The sequence below is a fragment of the Mytilus trossulus genome, unplaced genomic scaffold (assembly GCF_036588685.1).
Source record: "Mytilus trossulus isolate FHL-02 unplaced genomic scaffold, PNRI_Mtr1.1.1.hap1 h1tg000110l__unscaffolded, whole genome shotgun sequence".
NCBI classification, from domain to species: domain Eukaryota; kingdom Metazoa; phylum Mollusca; class Bivalvia; order Mytilida; family Mytilidae; genus Mytilus; species Mytilus trossulus.
The window spans coordinates 2,985,136-3,005,529 of NW_026963297.1; the positions used below are offsets into that span (position 1 = coordinate 2,985,136).

The 20,394-nt window shown below is 31.3% G+C and overlaps 1 protein-coding gene across 2 annotated transcripts in view; it reads right to left on the reverse strand.

Annotated features, from left to right (window-relative positions):
- Positions 1-20,394, reverse strand: part of LOC134700031 (uncharacterized) — a 280,619-nt gene continuing 260,225 nt past the window's right edge. Inside the window, exons 3-6 of one of the 2 annotated variants that reach the window (XM_063561424.1) lie at positions 15,344-15,395; positions 13,719-13,847; positions 3,102-3,141; positions 1-388 (exon numbers count right to left, since the gene is read on the reverse strand). In XM_063561424.1, the coding sequence (XP_063417494.1) occupies positions 138-388; positions 3,102-3,141; positions 13,719-13,847; positions 15,344-15,395 (472 nt within the window). In that variant the 3' untranslated portion in view covers positions 1-137. The remainder of the gene's footprint in view (positions 389-3,101; positions 3,142-13,718; positions 13,848-15,343; positions 15,396-20,394) is intronic. The other variant, XM_063561422.1, reaches the window with a different exon arrangement.

Consider the following 20,394-nt stretch of genomic DNA (forward strand, 5'->3'; position numbering starts at 1 on the left):
GTGGTATAAATCTCGTTAAAGAATTGTTAATATAATGCACTTTGATATTCTATTTATGTTCAGTCGTCATTAATGTATTCAGAATAAGATATGCATGGCACTATGTAACGCCTCCAAAACCATGAATATTATTTTGATTATATTCCCTTTTTGAATAACTTTACATTTTTGCGGTCGGCATAGCTTTTCCTTCGTAAATGAACTAAAAGCGATTTAGGTGTTTTAAGGTGTCTTCCACAACCACACATAACACCTTCCACAGGAAAATTAGCAGGTAACCACTTTGTGAACGTAACTGTATTTGTTGAAGCAAACATTCCTCTTACCCTAGCTATTTTCTTTTTTTTCATAAAAGTGGCCTTTAGTATGTCGATAGCCTCTGTCCATACTGCAATTTAAGAACGTTGTTCATTGAAATATCTACTCAGTGAATGGCATATCTTTTTTATTCATTTTTTTAAAGGAGTAGGTTCGGTAAGGACCGATTTTGGCCTCAAATTTCAGGTTCATCTTACGAAGGATTTTGACCACTTTTTAAACACTTAAGTGTCTATTTCATTTGAATCAATTAGTTTATGTAAAAGAATTTAACTAATTGTGTCTTTAAAAACGACCCGATTCAAGCTCAAATATGAAAAATCTACAAAATATGCCGAACAATGTCATTTCTCAGATGGTTTTCGTCAAAAATGAAAGTGGCCGCATCCGTGTTCATCCTCAATCTTTATATTTGTTATGTATACTCATAAAATACAACTTACATTTTAATATTAAGGATGAACACTAATGCGGCCACTTTCGTTTCACACGAAAACCGCCTAAAATTTAACTAAAATGCTAGAAAGGTGAAGGTTTCTGTAATTTAGCCTGACTTAATGGTGCTAGTACCTTTTATAATGTGTATTGCATTGTCAAAAACAGCCTTTATTTATGTAGCAGGACCATTCTACTGTACAATAAATATCTAAATGTTTACATTTTAACAATTTTGTAAAACTGCTATATTTTGGGGCCAAAAAGGGGTCTTACTGGACCTACTCCTTTAGTTTATATTGTGTTATTTTCTTAATATAATCAAGACGCAGTGTTTGTTATTTTCCCTTTTTTGGTGTTGATAGCGGTATTATTTTTCCAGAAATATGATACATAGATTATTGATGTGTAATATTAACAAGAGGCCGTATAGAACATTTATCGATCATCTGTTTATGTTGGCTGAAATCTTGTATCAATGATTATTTTTTATGTTCAATGCATATTAATGAATGGCTTAAAACTGTCAATTTCTCCTGCTTTTTGAAGTACAAGGAAATAAGAAATACAAAATGTATTCCTATTACACTGAAACTCATTCATTCAAAGTTAAGCTGAACTTGATTCGCCAGTTTCAAAGAAGAATATTTATTTTACAGTAAGCAAACTAAATTTTCAAATCATGAGAAATGGTTTTATAAGGGCAATAACTCCTTAAGGGGCCAATTGAGAATGTTGATCATATAGACCTATTTGTAGCACTTATGGACATGTTTGCTGTTAACAGTGTATCTTTATTTATAATAATATTCAGGATGAAAATTGAAAACTGCAACATTTCCTTTAAACCATCAATTCATGAGCAAAAAAGCCAGCTTCGCGATGTGGCTTGTTATTTCAGAGCAGGTAGACCTTGACCTAATGAATACTTTATTTTCTTGTTTGATTTGCTCTAAATGATTTAGTTTTTGTGATTTAAGTATACACCTGTATTCTACTATATGTTCTATTTTAGCCATGGCGGCCATATTTTCAGAGTAAATAGAAAATAAAACAAACGCTTTATCCTAGATAACCTAAGAACCATTCAGCTTCAACTTGGTTTAGATTGGTTAAGCAGTTTTAGAGCAGACGATTTTTTGAATGAGAAAAACCTGATAAACAAATTGTTTATAACTGTCATTAATTCCTTAAGGATGTTCGCTTGTCATGGATGTTCGCTTGTCGTGTTTTTGAATTTTTGTCAGATTTTCGCAATCCTCTGCTTTTATCCATTTGAATGCCTTATCAAATTTTGCCCATTGAACCCCATTTTTTTTGGCATGTATAACTATAAGCCATTTGTTAAAGTCTTATAAAATCTTATTTATTTTTTAATACTTTTTGAGAACTTTAACATGTCACTGATATCCTGAATGGTCAGTTGACAATATTAGTCCTTAAACCCGATCATTTACAGATCTTAATTTGCTTAACATTTTTACTGTTTATAGGTTATTTTTATTTATAATAATATTTAAGATATAAAACAAAAGCTTCAAAAAGTCCTGAGATTTCACAATTGTGTGGCAGCAACCCAACCATGGATTGTTATATTCATCTGAACATATCAGGGCTGATAGAACATGACATGATGAACATGTATACTACATGTCAGATTTTTTTTAACTGCTTTAGTTTTTGAGATAAAGGCCAACAGTTGCATTTTACCCCTATGTTCTATTTTTAGCCTGATACCCATGTTGTTTTTACGAAATACAAAATAAAACACAAATTGCATTTTTAATAACATAAGGATCATTCAGCAAAGGTTTAGTTGGAATATGTTGAGTAGATGTTTGAAATAGTTTACACCGGACGGACGGCAAAAGCTCATATTTCATTTTAAAAAGTGAGCTTATAAGAAAACATGAACTGACTGGTGTCTTTTTTGAATTAATACAACAAAACAATATTGTTAACGATAATTTCCTGTCGTAATTGAATGGCCCTTTTCTATGAAAGTGATCTGACCAACATTTTTATAATAAGAAAAAAATCATGGGATAACAGATCTATAGACATTTAAATTAAAAAGAAATACATGTAAGCAACCCTTTCTACTTTATAATAAAAACATTCATTTGTTATTACCCATCTGTGCCGCTAGCTTAGTAAATTTCTCTGAAACCTTGTGTTTGATATTTTTTTTTCGGTTAGTGTTGAAAAAGACATAGCATAATATTCATGATGCGTTTCTAAGCATTAACTGATTAAATCATTTCAGTAATTATTTAAGTAGTTTCAATAAACAATAGACATTAACGATGTATTTGATTCAATTTCATTACATCTGACAAACATTATACCTGATTGTCCCGGATTATATACCACGTCTGCAACTGCGAGCTAAAATAAAATGGTGAATAAATAGTTATAATTATAGCTAGCACAATATTGATCATTGATATGATTTTTAACAAAACAAACTTAATATATTCCACATTTTCCACAATTTCGTTAGTATCGGTTTTTGTCAGGGTCTCACTGTGAAATAGTGGTTAGATATTTAGTCAATTGTAATTGATTTGTAAGCGTTATTGCATTTGTCTTAATATTTTTTCCATAACATGCATGATATTTACAATACTTTTTCTCTTCAAATACAATACAAAACCGTGATAAATAGGCGGATAGAGGAAAAGACATAAAAAAGACGAACACATGGAAATAAAGACTAATTGATTGAATGCTGTGTCAATATGACTTTGCCAATATGTTTGCCAAATATTGGGAGTACTTAAACCTATGCAAAGCAAGTAAAGACTACCAACGAGGTAAAGAAATATTTCATATGACTTGTTATTTATTTATTTACAATGTGGAGAAAATGTTGAATGTGTTCACAAGTTAATCTCGTTAAATATACGAATGAATATATATATTTGAGAATAAAGTTGGAAAATCGTATAAAAAAATAGTTGCAAAGTAAGCTAAAATATACTACAATCAAGAATTAGAAAAAAAATACGCTAAATTAGTTAAACAAATATCCTCAAAGATGCCAGGCGTATAGTGTGTACGCCAGACTCGCTAAATCTGCCATACTGAAGTACTTTTGACATCTTAAATCAAGTTGCTTTTTTTACAAAAATAATAGCAATACGTAAACCTCAAATCGCTGACTGGTCAACAAAAGATTGTTACTGAATTTTTGTTTCCATTTGAATTGAGTGATTGGCGGAGAAAATGATGAAGTTAAACCACCTGGCTGTATTAAAATTTGTAATAATGTGAACATTCTTGCACAAGTCAGTTGAGAGTAATGGTGGATAGTTGTGAAAAGAAAAAAGTGTATATGTACAGCTACTATTTGAATATACATTTTCAAGATCGACTATTTCATTAGTCTCTTGGGATTATACATACATTTTTTGCATACACCTATTGCAAATCCTAGTTTTTACAAATCAATAAAAATATAAATTTCGGGCATTCAGTTTGTGTTATAATATAGATGCATATATTTTATACATCATATCTTTATATTGCGTGTCCTTCATAATACCACTCGATATATATTCTATAGATACATTTTCCATGTGAAGTGAAACCCTGTGGCATACAATGTTTCAGATTTTTTCGTATATATTTCTCAAGAGTAACACACTATGTTCATTTGGACCTCTTATATAGAGACTTACTTTGTTCACATAAAACATCTCGAATTTTAAGGATTTCCTGAATTTCTTAAATAAATCCAAATATTCTACAGGGAAACTTTGTTTTGAAGAATATCTTGTTTTCAAAAGTTTTATGAATACATACACATACTATCGAAAGAATCTATTTAAATAAGCCATGTAGATATGAAAAATATCAGAATTATTGCGCACCCAAATGAACCTTTCCATAGATTCACCTGATAGTTACCTGTCCATTTAAACTTTTGGCAGTTCTATTGTCCCATCTATCAAATACAACAGGTATTTTTCTCTGTACAGTTTGTTCACTCAGACCTTTAAATTTCTTCTAACTGAAATCTATCACTCATTGATTAATCTACCAGAGTAAAAATTTCCCTGCTAAACTGATAGAAATTACTTGTTTCACATAAAAAAAAAATGCCTGTGATTTCATGTTTATTAAACATTTATTATATTTTTTCAATCTGTTCAAAATAGATAACAAGTTTGTTTTGAAAAAAAAAGTATTGTTCGTATGAAAATTTGCATCTTTTAGTTTTATGTTTAGTTATAGAATACTTTTAAGAAGGCCTTCATATATAAAATTCGCCATTTCATTGCATTTTTGGGTTTTTTTTATCAATTTTTTTTGGAAATAGGAATAATGTTGATTTTTTTCAGAAATCAACTTTTATTAAATGTTTGAATCAGTGTTTACATTCAACAGTTTGAAAATATACTACATTCAAACTCATATACAGTTTTAATACTTATAGTCAACATGTGATTTCTACCAGTTTAGCAGATAAACTTTTTACTCTGGTAGATTAATCAATGAGTGAAAGATTTCAGTTAGAAGAAATTTAAAGGTCTGAGTGAATAAACTATACAGAGAACAATACCTGTTGTATTTGTTAGATGGGACAATAGAACTGCCAAAAGTTTAAATGGACAGGTAACTATCAGGTGAATCTATGGAAAGGTTCAATAGGGTGCGCAATAATATATTGTACGCCAGCCGCGAGTCAAGTCTACAAAGAATCATCAGTGACCTCCAATGCAAATAGTTTAAAAAAAAAAGGCAAATGCAGCACGAATTTAAGTTACCTTTTCATTAGATAGAAAAAAAAGCGAAAAATCACATTCGTGGGTGAAACTAATACTTAAGCCTGGAAACCGTATTTTAGCGCAAAAATGGTAAAAAGAAAGCATGTGCACTTATATGAATTTACGTCATTAAATATACTATAATGGTTTACTTTTTAAATTGTTATAAGAATCAAAAATCACGGTGAATACGAATGATATGAGGGAAAATTAGGCACAATTTAACGTTAGCCGTCAAATACTTTTTGAGAGCTTATGTAACATCATGTTCATTTCTAACCTCACATATGCGACAACTGTGAATATAATGAACCTGTTTATTTACTTAACTTCAATTTTCATAAAGTTTTTACGACTTTAAGATGTCGAACGGCACTAACATCTTTCTAAAAGTATTACACAAATTATGTGAGAAAAATGAGAAATGTTAATCTTCGCAGACCAGAAATCTAGGAAATATCTTTTTAACATTTGTAAATAGTTCACTTATTTTAGTGTGGATAAAAACTATCATATCTTTCTACCAAAAAAATATCCTTTAAGCTATACATTGTTGAAAATTCAGCATTCAGTATTAGATATATTAAATCAATAAAGTCCATTGTTCAAGGATCAAAACCAGCTAACAATATTATACTAGATAAATAAATATTTATTTTCTATTGCTTTAGAAAAAAAAATGAATAAAAGATGTTTTTATTTAATAAAAAGGCTAAGTATGCTAAACAAAGCCTTTACTTCGTAAGTTCATTGTGAGTATCAATTGATTATTAAATACTGTACATATACTTTTTCAGTGGTGAACCTATTTTCACGAATTTCGCGGTAGGTATATTTCCGCGAAAATACATACACGCGAATACAAATACAGCTTAGATAAATGTAAATAATCTTCTCGGGAAATTACAACGTTTACCTGGTTTTCCTTAACATGACCTCATTTGAACTGTGAAACTGTTAAAACAACACCAGTGATCCATACAAAAAATCCATAAAGGACAAAAGGTAACAAACAATAACCAAATGAAATTGGGAATTGAAATGGGGAATGTGTCAAAGAGACAACAACCCGACCGTAGAAAAAAAATACAGCAGAAGGTCACCAACAGGTCTTTAATGTAGCGAGAAATTCCCGCATCCGGAGGCGTCCTTCAGCTGGCCCCTAAACAAATATATACTAGTTCAGTGATAATGAACGCCATACTACTTTCCAAATTGTACACAAGAAACTAAAATTAAAATAATACAAGACTAACAAAGGCCAGAGGCTCCTAACTTGGGACAGGCGCAAAAATGCGGCGGGGTTAAACATGTTTGTGAGATCTCAACCCTCCCCCTATACATCTAGCCAATGTAGAAAAGTAAACGCACAACAATACGCACATTGAAATTCAGCTCAAGAGAAGTCCGAGTCTGATGTCAGAAGATGTAACCAAAGAAAATAAACAAAATGACAATAATACATAAATAACAACAGACTACTAGCAGTTAACTGACATGCCAGCTCCAGACTTCAATAAAACTGACTGAAAGATTATGATTTCATCATATGAACATCAGGCACAATCCTTCCCGTTAGGGGTTTAGTATCATACCATCATAACATATATGAGAAGAACATAACCCGTGTCGTGCCAACAACTGTTTTTTTAATAAATGTGTTTAGTTCCGAAGCAATTACACTGACTGACCTTTTTATATTTTTTTATTAACTAATTAATACTAAATTAATGAAACTTAAAATATTTAATAAACATATATTTACAAATACAAAACTTTTTTTTAGTACTGTCTGATAATTAGCCTTCAAATGTCATAGTTTATTTATTCACACAAACAAAATTGTATGCAGTGGAGATCACTTCTAACCTCTCATTGGAACTGTCAGAATAATCTGTCATAGAACAGTTCTAAACTTTCCTAGAACAGTTCAACCTAGAACAGTTCTACCCTAGAACTACCCTAGAACTGTTCTAGGTAGAAATGTCAGAATCAGTTCTAGGTAGAACTGTCAGGAACAGTTCTAGGATATAACTGTCTAAAACTGCCAGGATCAGTTCTAGGGTAGAACTGTCCAAATCAGTTCTAAAAGAGGGACGAAAGATACCAAAGGGACAGTCAAACTCATAAATCTAAAACAAACTGACAACGCCATGGCTAAAAATGAAAAAGACAAACAGAAAAACAATAGTACACATGACACAACATAGAAAACTAAAGAATAAACAACACGAACCCCACAACCGTACAACTGTCAGCAGAACTGACTAAATCAGTCGGGACTGTTGAACAGTTCTAAATGACGTCACTGCAGTAAGGGCATCTTAAAATTTAGAAAAAAAATCAGTTCCAATTACTGAACAGTATAAAAGCAGATTTTCTATATTTTTACTGATCAAACGATACATGTACACATATCGAGGCGGATATAAAGGTTATCCAACTCATCGGAGAAATATATGTATTGCTTCGTTCCCCGTTTTTAACAGTCTCTTCCTAAAATATAACACTGCATTTAATTCATGGAATTTTAATCGTAATTCACCTTGTTTGCCTTGGATTTACATTCATAATTTAAGATTATGTTATGACCTGATCCAAAAAAAATGTAAAGTGGTTGAATTATGGGATAATCATGGAATACGTGTTGTGTAACTTAAGTAAAAAAACTATGTACATTTGCACAATCTCGTCAATTTAGGCAGACTTACCAATAACAATTATAAATGATATCTGGGAGTCTGGGACGTCAAAAAAATATACTCGATCTGAACATGAATGAAACATTTGCCCCTGGACGTTAGGCTACACACAAAATCAATCATTCTTCTTTGCCTTCTTCAAAAAACCCAAACGACAAATAAGAGGTACAACATATAACAATTGTGTAACTGAGAAAATTATAGACCAACAAGTTAGTAACAACAAACTTGCGGTCATACATGTAGTTCCTAATAGTAAGACCGACCAGTTCAAAAACCTCCATCTTTGTGTGCACTGCAGTAGATTGGAACCATCTAGAGGATTCTGTAGTGTGCGTCACTACAACCAAGGAGTATAAATCAATACTCCCCAGCAAGCGCGACTAATTTATGCACAGACCAACCCGTCAGACAAAAGTCGAAAGGCACTGACTTTAGTGACGGTTAATTATTAATAATATTATGAATACAGAGAGGATGTATTGGCACTCTTAATTGATGTGGACAAGCTTTTGTATTCATGGTAGTAATTGTGTTCCAAAGTTGGTGTCATTTTTATCATATAATCCGTCCTGACATAGCTATATATATAGAAATATTATTGGTTTACAATATGGCCATATATATTTACATGATAAATTGTAAATATGTTCAGTTTTGGTTGATGCGGTCAAATAATTTTGTTAAAATGACTCAGTCTGATATATCGAAACTACTGAAATTTGTTTACGATTCACTATTTTGAATAAAAAGAGGACATGCTGGTATTCTAAATTGATGTTGACATTTTTTTGTAGTCAATGTCTTCCAATATCATGAATATTGCTGTCATTTGAATAACACAATCCAACGTGATATGTAACTATACAATGTAAGTGATTTACTATGCGGCTATATATATATATGTATATACAACTCGTCTAAACATCAACCCAGCAATGTTAGATCTGTAAATTTGCTTTCTCAAATCTTTGGTTCTTCCCTCGCCGGGGTTCGAACCAATGCTTCTGTGATATCGTTACACCAAATCGCCTGCACTGCAGCCGTCCCGCTAGACCACACGACCACCTGGGCTCTCTTAAAAAGAGCTTTCGCTGGCCATGTGTTACCTTTCCACGTCAGTTTTAATCTAGCGGCGTATTACAGTACATGATATATAAAGCATGAAGATGTTATTGTTACAGATCAGCTAAATTATCTATAGTAAAGGATCCTACAAATTAATGTAAGATACAGTCACAGAAAATAATTATATTCATAAGTACGTCTGAGTCAGTGACAACCCTACAACAGATGTATCCATCGGATCGCCATCAATGATGGTGATACATGGCTGTGTACATAATGTATATACAACTCGTCTAAACATCAACCCAACAATGTTAGATCTGTAAATTTGCTTTCGCAAATTTTTGGTTCTTCCCTCGCCGGGATTCGAACCCATGCTTCTGTGATATCGTGACACCAAATCGCCAAATATATATATGTATATATATATTAAAATTTTCATAATAAAGTGCAAATATGGTCAGTTTTGGTTGATGCTGTCATATATGGTCAGTTTTGGTTGATCCTGTCAAATATGGTCAGTATTGGTTAAAGTGGACAAATAATTTGTTTATGTGAGTCAGTCTGTGATATCAAAACAACTGAAATTAGTTTATGATTCAAAATTTTGAATAAAAAGAGGACATGCTAGCACTATAAACTGATGCGAGCATAATTTTGTATTCATTGGTTTGCTAACATTTGAAATAATCAATCCATCCCTACCATTGCCTACATAAAAATATTACGGGTTTACTATGCGACTATAAGATTTACATAAAAAAGAACACATACATGTATGGTCAGTTTTGGGTGATGCAGTCAAATATGGTCAGTTTTGGTTGATGCTGTCAAATATGGTCAATTGTGATTGATGCAGACAATAAATTGTGTTACATGAGTCAGTCTGAGGTATGCTGATATTTGTTTCTGATGCAATATTTTGATGCAATTGATGCGAAAAAAATTTATGGTCATTGATTTCCAATATTTCGGTTATTTGTATACTACAGTCCCTAAAAGTATAACTGAATTACTGTGCAGCTATATAGATTTACACAAAAAAGTAAATATGGTCAGTTTGGGTTGATGTGGTGAAACGATTAATTAACACGAGTCAGTCTGAGGTATGAAAACTACAGATATTTGTTTACGATTCAATATTTTGAATAAAAAAAGGAAATGCTGGCAATCTCAATTGATGCGAGAGAAAAAATTGTGGTCATTGATTTCCAGTATTGCGGTTATTTGTATACTACAGTCTCTCTTGACCTAAGATTATAACTGAATTACTGTGCAGCTTTATAGATTTACACTATAAAAAAATATGATCAGTTTGGGTTGATGCAGTCAAAAGATTTTATTACACGAGTCAGTCTGAGGTATGAAAACTACTGATATTTGTAAACGATTCAATATTTGAATAAAATGAGGACATGCTGGCACTATAAATTGATGCGAACAAACATTTGTGGTCATTGTTTCCCAATATTGCTGTATCTTTATATTACAGTCCGTCTTGACCGAAAATTATAACTGAATAACTGTGCAGTAACAAAAGTTTGAGGTCATTGTTTTTCAAATACTTGTATAATTTCTGTCATTTGTACAATCCATCCTTGCCTAAAAATATAACTGTATTACTACAGTGTGCAGCTACATGATTAAGGATTAACATGATGAAGAGCAAATATGGTTAGTTTAAGTTAAATTCAAAAGCATATTTATATATAATAGTGGATTGGGAAACAAGTTATTACATTTGGTTAATGAGGTCAAATAATTTGTTATACGAGTCATCTCGACTCCCGGAATGACAAAAATAAATTAATTCAAATGATAAAACTAAAGGCCTAATCTACGTACAAAAAATGAACGAAAAACATAATGTATGTAACGCGTCAACAACAGAAAATCACTGAATTAAAGACTCCTGACATGGAACAGGCACACACATCTCTTGTTTAAAAATATATAAATAAGACCGGCAAAACAGCAAAACTCTATATATATCGCTATTTTGCCGAAGCCTTAATATATCAAATACAAATAGTTCTTAAATCAATTCTAGCCGTAAAACTTATAACTCAATCATAGTTATAAAATCAATTCTGGCCGTAGAATGTATAAATCAATTCTAGCCGTAGAATAATAAATCAATTCTAGCCGTAGAATTTATAAATCAATTCTAGCCGTATAATTTATAAATCAATTCTAACCGTATAACTGTTGAAGTCGTGGAACTGATCTTGACCAAATATTTGGTCAGTTCTAGGTAGAACTGTCTAAAATTGTTCCAGGGTAGAACTGTCAGGATCTGTTTAGGTAGAACTGTACAAATCAGTTCTAGGTTCGAACTGTTCTAGCTGGAACTATCTAAAGGGTGTCAGGCTGACAGTTCTACATACTGTTCTAGAACAGTTCTCCTGGCAGATACTGACTGATTTAATGAGAGGTTAGAAGTGATCTCCACTGTACACGTGTGTCTGATCAAAAATTATGAAGTCATTTGGTATCTAATTTTTCTTGAGTTTGAATAGCAGTCAGAAATTCCTCTTTCTGTTTTTCGAAATCTTCTGGAATTTCACGCGCTGCTTTAGTTCATTTCCGTTGAACATATCCAATGCGGCGTAGTAAGGATTGGGCACAAGAATTACAAAGTTCAATGGAACCTCCAAATTTACTTAATAACTACCGATCTTCAGCCATTATTGTCCGTCTTGCAGCAGCAAACAAAAAAGGACGGTCCACTATCCCACCAGCAAGTTGTTAGTTCCTTATACTGTGAATTCATTATTATTCGTTAGACACCAATTTTCGTGGCTTTCGTTGGTACATGTGAACCACGAAATTAAATGTCCAACGAATAAAATGTTTTCTATAGGCTGATATGTAGACTTTGGCAAAACCACGAAATTAGATATCCACGATTATGCAAGTTATCCGTAATCCACGAAAATGAATGAATCCACAGTATATATCCTTTGGCATCGTAATTTCCAAGAAGGGTATGCTGTCCTCTTTTCCCCATTTGAAGCAAAGGTTCGGAATCGGAATCAGATGAATGACACATCTTTTGTAGCAAATATCCCTTTTTCATCGTTATTACGGTGGATTCATTGATGTGCTACATTTGTAAGTCATGTTGACAGCGAAACGTGTATACATTAACACCATTTAGAAGTAAACAATGCAGCTTTATCTACACGCATACTCCCTCGACACTCAATTATTAATAAGTTGAATAGCGACGAACCTGTAGGCTAACATACTTTTAAACAACTTACCTCAAAATATAAGCAAACTCCTTCTATATTAGCCAAATGGTATTTCTATAATCAAACACGCCTACCCTGTTATGATGACTCATTACAAAGCGATTTCGCTTGACCCATATTGTTTGCTTTCATTTAATATAAAATTTGAATGTCAATTTATAAAAATCTAGTTTTAAAATATAATAATGATGGAATTTGAAGCGAGATGATATTTTTTTAGTTTCTGTATTTAACAATTAAAGGACAAAAAAAAACTAAATACGCTTTGAATTCAACAGTTGTGCTTGACTTTACACTCGATTCCCGAAGATATATTTTGTTCTGATTAATGGCTTTGAAAATCATTCTTCGGTACTTTTTCAATGCGCTTTTTTTCATTATTATGGCACATAGAAAAAACCAAGCACACATGACAGAATCCCCATTTTGATTTAATAAATACATTGAGAGTCACCGGTAATAAAAAAAGATACCCCTTGTAACTGTATCGCACGTATATGCATACTTTGATACGTATTCGTATTTAAGTTACTCAGTTCTGCAACACCTCTACTAAGATCGAGAGGATAATTCAATTTTATTTAACTATTTTTCGTGTTCGCGCAGATTTTGAATGATCATACACATCATATAAGTATATTTTCACATCATAAAAGGATATTTGAAAATGATAAAAAAAATCATATACATCATATAAGTATATTTGCACATCATATATAAGTATATTTGCATATCATTTATAATGTTTACACATCATATACGGATATTTACTCACATCATAAAGAGACAATTTCACATTATATAAAGGTAAATGCACATCATATAAAAGAGAGTTAATGCATTTCTTTTAAATGTGCGCATGCAACAATTATAATTGCGATGAATATAAAAAAGAAGCAACTAAAATACTGAATGCAGATACAACCTCACTATATTGTGTAACAGTCACGAACTAACGGTGTGGCAAACTGATGAAAATAATTATCATTGATACCAACAAACAAACAAAAAACAAACAAACTATGTTTGTTAAATTAAAATAGAATACAGTAAATAAACAATCACATATAAGTTACTTTGTATATTTGTTTTAACCATACTTGTTGTAAACGATCTTTTTTTAAATGGATTTCATTAGTATTTAATTAGTGCTGAACTATATTTACCTCCGGATCTTCATTTATGTTTATTAATTCTTCTTCATCGTTAACCCCTTCTTGGCCTATCATAGCTATCACTTCCTTATAATCAAATTGCTCTGTCTCTTCTCTATCCAAGTCAGCCCATGGGGTTTGCTTACAAATTAAAGAAACACATAATTCAACAATCATCAATATGGATAAAATGTTTAAAAACATATAAAAGGTGTAACAGTGCGACGTAATCTAAAGAATATTTTCATTTATTTACTTTTTTTCTAATTCTATACGACCTGAAACATTATCAAAGACAAACGCATCACCAATTTGAAAATGGTGACAAGCTTGGAGTTATCAGTTACAAATACCATGGATATTAAAAACAATCCTAAGTGAAATGCAAAATATACGAGTGTTAACGAATAAATTTGATGTGTCTCACATGGAAATCTGTATCAAACAGCTTATGTGTAACTTGTGAACAGAAAGTACATTGTTCATCTAATGATTATAGCTGCACGTTGAATTTCAAACTTTTCATCACTCATAGACTTTCCAAATTTTACATTTTACGATCTTATGTCAGAACAAAAATAGAATACAGCTATTTATGATTTAATTTCACATAAAAGTAATCTGGAGTAACCTTTACGAGTTTCTACAATTCAATAACTTCATCGAAACCTTTAAATTAAATATACGTGTAATTTCTGGTATCTTGCCTATTGAACTTATACAAATAAAATAGAATTACGACATATCTTACCATCATGTTATGTAAAGTGTCATCCGTTTCGTAATGGTTGTATTATACTCTGGAACTTTTATTTTTATTTAAGTATATGATAAAATCCTTTGCGAACAGCACATGCTATATCAGGTTATGTGAACAAAATCACGGAAATACCGTTATGGAACACAAGTAAAGTAAAAACGTCCGAATCTAATTAGCCTGAACAATAAAAAAGTATAGCATTAAAATTTTGAATTCTTATCTCAAATTATGAAAAAGCATTTATGATCAAATATTTCATTTAATTCAATAGGAAACTGAAACCATGCAATTGACTTTTTGGCGGAGAGAAATCACAGGGAATGTCAGTCCAACAAAAGTGGCCCTGCATGAACGTACATTTTTTTTCAGTTTTGTTATAAGGAAAGTAACAGTACCATTGTGTATGTTGATTTGTATTGATTCCATAAAAGAATGCATGTGCGAAAAACATTACAAAAGTATGGGATAGTTGTCGAACAACGGCAAGTCTTGTGTATGGCTCTGAATTATCTTCCCTAAATTAAAACATTGACCAAATACAAAAAAATATTTAACAAAACACATTATTCCATATATATTATTATCCAACAGCACATAAATGTTGCATTTTCAACATTAGACTACCTTGTTGCTTCTTCTTTTTTTTCTACGGATGTTTTAAAGAGTTCAAATGCTTTAATAAGATTGAGTTTATGTATTGTATCTAAAATAATCCAAATACTTCAGTTTCAAGTGTAAATTGATATAATGAAAAAAGATGTTTTTAATCGTTGAACCCTTTTGTAACACCATTGTACCATTCTTGCGTTTTAGAATTAAGAAAATGCAAAGTAGACTAGTGTTCTCCTTTCAATAAAAACAATGATTAACATGATACCTGTGTATTTTGTTCCGTTTGTAGTACAGTCTTTCCAGGTGGATCTTCATCCCTATAATGTCAAATATTGAAATGTTTAATCCTATAATAAACATTAATTAATATTAAGAAGAAGTGATATTCACTGCGCTATCCATCACATGATTTGAATGTATAATTATGGTAAAATGTTTGATGCGCAATTGGTTTTGATAAATAGCTGCATCATTTTTGTCTGTCGTTGAATATTCTTAATATATCTTACAAAACATGTCTTTCAGTGAAGTTAATATGAGGTTCAGTTGTCTTTTGTAAAACTGATATTCTCTTTGGCTGTTGACATATATAAACAATGTGTTTACCTTTGTATTTCAAACGCTTAAGTTTGAACATTAAAGATAATCATTGCTGCATTTGATATCTATTGAGGAAAATGAAAAGAAATAAGAACAACGCTAGGGTATAGAGTGATTCCGAAGGAATACAACGAAATTACTTTTTAATGACATAAATGATTGCGTTATTCAAGATTTATTTGTGTATTTTTTAACACTTAAGGACATTTGTATTTTATAATTCCATAAAGTTGTACTATTCTAGTAGGTTCCCTATATGGATTGAATTTTGAATAAAACAACATTTTTAAACATATTAAAATGAAATTCAAAATGCTAAAATGCTAAATGTTTGAATATTGTTACAAGTGTTTGGTGTTTAATTGATTTTGGTAAATAGTTGTCATTAATTACATGTTCCTTCTTTCTGAAAACGAAATAAAACTAATATTACTGTTTGTTTTAATTTATTTTTTTCAATAGTCAGTTGTGTACCTTCCCCTTTCAGCACAATTTTACTGAATTGGTAAATTATAAAAAAATACAACTGTAAAGATATCTCTCTCTCTCTCTCTCTCTCTCTCTCTCTCTCTCTCTCTCTCTCTCTCTCTCTCTCTCTCTCTCATATAAGTAATAACATGTACCGTTCATACATTGCACGATGTTTGCCCACCCAAATATAGGAGTAACAAATATTATATCAATAATTTCCATAGAGGTCCAAGTTTTTTAAGTGAAAAAACGTTTTTCTATTTTCTTTGCCATATCCTATTCAATATTATAAGAGTAATTTCTCTATTTTTAATTCAAGTGCATAAAAAAACCTTTTTCAGTTTGCAATATTAATATGCAGCTTATACTCCCATTTTTTTTAAAAATATTACTACCGAAGGATGTGCATGTTTCACAATAAGATTAATGTGTATAGTCAACAATGTGACGGAGGTTTTGCACACCAGCAATTCACCATGCATCTATTATATGATGGGAAATCTACAACTTGTGCAAAATTTCAAATTATTATACTTCAACCTAACAAATCGTGCTATTCTTCGTGTCCTCACATTACACACAAGGACACCTGAATGGTTTAAAATCTATTTTCGTTTTCTCCTGATACCAAATTATATCTTAAAAAAAAATTGTGTTCTTTTAATGTTTTATGTAATAATTTGTAGAAACGAAAACATAACAGAAAAATGCAAAAAGAAAGACTTCGTACATGCATCATCCATTTGTTTAGGCAGTTCATAAAACACTGGTAACGAACTGTACAAATCATAATGAGTACAACATTACAATTTCTACACAACATATATATCAAAAACTTCTGTGCACGATTTTTATCATTTTTTACGCATCCAAATGGTATAATCGTAATGTGTTTCCTCTCGGTTTGATATGGTTTGAAAAAATGGCAAATAGTTAATTGTCGTGTTTAAAGCCATAATTTACCGATTGTCACCTTTAAATCGATAAATAACAAAAAAAACATGGATATTGAGCACGTATACAACATGTACAATAAGATAACAGTTTTTTACGATGACAGATTCATACGTAATGTTAACACTGGGTTTGTACGAGAAAGGTGACGCTGAGTTCACAGCATACGGAAAACATATTCGCGAATTGTTTACTGGAAGCAAACTATTAAATTAAAGTAAATTTCTTCTAAATTTATAAAAAATTGTAGTGTTTTCTTGAGGACAAATTATATGTAAATAAGTTGAAATATAAAAGCTACCCATTTAGTCCAAAAAAAAAACATAATTTTTTCCATTTGACTTTAAAAAATAAAACGATTACTACGAACAACTTTTAAATGTAACACACACAGAAAAGAATTATAATATAACAATGAGCGTATTCCTGACATGGTACAGGACATTTTTTTTAAAAAGAATAAAAAATGGTGGGTTGAACATGGTTTTGTGGCATGCCGAACCTCCCTCTTTTATGGCCATTTGAAATATAACATTAAAATGACAACACAACATTACAGGACTACAATACAAATAAAAAGGAGAACACAAAAGGCAAAGAAACACACGAATAATAGCTAACAAAAGGCAACAGGTTTAAAATTTAATACGCCAGAAGTGTATTTTGTCCACACACGACTTACTAGTGACGCTCAGATTCAAAAGTTTGAAAGCCGAAACATGTACAAAGTTGAACAGCATCGAGGAACAAAATTTCAAAAAAGTTGTTCCAAAAAGGCCAGGGTTTTCTGTTAGGTACCAGAACATCCCTGTTATTAAGAATAATTTATACTTTTGCAAACGGTAAATTTTATAAAATTGCTATATAAAAGATATACATAATAAAACTGAAGTAATAACTCATAACAGGAAACAACCGAAAAATAGACTATAAAGGGTAATTACTCCTTAAGGAGTAACATAACCATTTTTTTTCATGTGGACTTATTTGTAGTTCTTACTTTGCTGTACATTATTACTGTTTGCAGTTTATCTCTATATATAATAATATTCAAGATAATAACCAAAAGCTGCAAAATTTTCTTAAAATTACCAATTTAGGGTTAGCAACCCAACCAAAAAATGTCCGATTGGTCTGAAAATTTCAGGGCAGATAGATCTAAATGCTTTGGTTTCATAGATATTAATTTAAAAACTGCATTTTACCCTTTGTACTATTTGTAGCCATGTCGGCCGTCGTGGTTCATGGGCGGGGTCATCAGACACATTTTTAAAACTAAATACCCCATTAATGATTGTGGCTGAGTTTAGTTAAATTTTGCCCAGTAGTTTTAGAAAAGAAGATTTTTTAAAAAGATTACAAAAATTTTAGAAAAATGGTTAAAAATGACAATAAAGAGCAATAACTCCTGAAGGGGTCACTTGACAATGTTGGCCATGTTTGACTTATTTGTAGATCCTACTTTGCTGTACATTATTGATGTTTAAAGTTTATCTCTATCTATAATAGTATTCAATATAATAACCAAAAACTGCAAAATTTCATTAAAATTACTAATTCGGGGGCTGCAACCCAACAACGTGTTGTCTGATTTGTCTCAAAATTTGAGGGCCGATAGATCTTGACCTGATAAACAATTTTACCCTTTGTTTTTCTCTAAATGCTTTGGTTTCAGAGATATGAGTCAAAATCTACATGTTACCCCTATGTTCTTTTTTAGCCATGGAGGCCATCTTGGTTGGTTGGTCGAGACATCGGACATGTCTATAAACTAGATTTCCTAGTGATGAGTGTGGCTAACGTTGGTTAAACTTGGCCCAGTAGTTTCAGAGGAGAAGATTTTTGTAAAAGGTAACGACGACGGACGATGGACTAAGGACTACGGATGTTAGTGATGAGAAAAGCTCACTTGGCTCGTTTGGGCCAGGTGAGCTAAAAATTTGACCGCATCAACCAAAATAGAAAACAGCACTATATAAAAAAAAACATTTTGCCGCATAATAACTCATTATTTTTTACCTCACGATTTATTAAATATAAAAAATATATTAAACACAATTGCTACGTCATTATATCGTGCTTGCATGTTCTTTTTTACTCAAATTATCTATTCACAAAATTACTAGTTTTGAAATCTCAGGCTGGATAGCATAAATAAAGCATTTGACCATATTTGCACTTTATAGAGTATATTCATTCTACAAAACATTAAAGCAGTTATGTTCTACATTTGAAAATGCCTGTACCAAGTCAGGAATATGACAGTTCTTGTCCATTCGTTTTAGATGCGTTTTTGTTTTTTGATTTTGCCATGTGATTATGGACTTTCCAAATTGATTTTCCTCTGAGTTCAGTATTTTTGTGATTTTACTTTTTATGTAAGGAGGATTTATTTTGTTCCGTTGTATTTACACTTATAGTTGATGTATTTTCCTCAGTTTATGGTTTGGTTTCAGTTGCATTGATAAATGACTATTGAACAGCGGTTGACAACAAATCAGTAGTTTTTATACTTCAAACTGGCTTGTTTAACCAGAGTATTTGAGCACATCAACCCAAATAAACCATATTTGTATAGCGCTATGACAATGTATATAGCTGCATAATAAATCCGTAATTATTTAACGTCGGTGGATTATTTATTACAAATGACATCAATCTTGGAACACAATTACTTCAAAACTTTGTCTGCATATATTTATTGTGCCAGCATGTCTTCTTATTCTTAATCAAGATATTAACTCGTTAAGAAACTGAGTAGTTTTGTTATATTTGTGAATTTAGTAAAATGTGTAAAAAAAACTATTTGACAGTATCACCTAAATTGATCAAACTTGAACTATATCATGACAATAATATAGCTGCAAAATGAATGTAGTTTGTTTTTTTATGTCATGATATATTATAATAATACAAATAGTAGCAATATTGAAACGCAAATGACTATAACATGCTTCCCGCATCTATGTCTGTCCTTTTTTTTATTAAAAATATTGACGCGCCACAAAAAATAATTAACTTTAATATGCTGGCTCGTGTAACAAAACTATTTGACCGCATCAACAAACACTAAATATATTTGTACTTTATAATAAAAAGTATAACTTATATGAGTTGATATCAAAAATGCAACGTTTACTGACTGACCGTATTCATTATCATTGTCACTTTCTTATGACAACGTTAAAGCCGCATATCAGTCAGTATATTTTTTTAGTTCTTGATGGAATGTATTAAATAAATGCCAGCAATACTTGTACACGGTGACCATAATGACTACACATGTTTGTC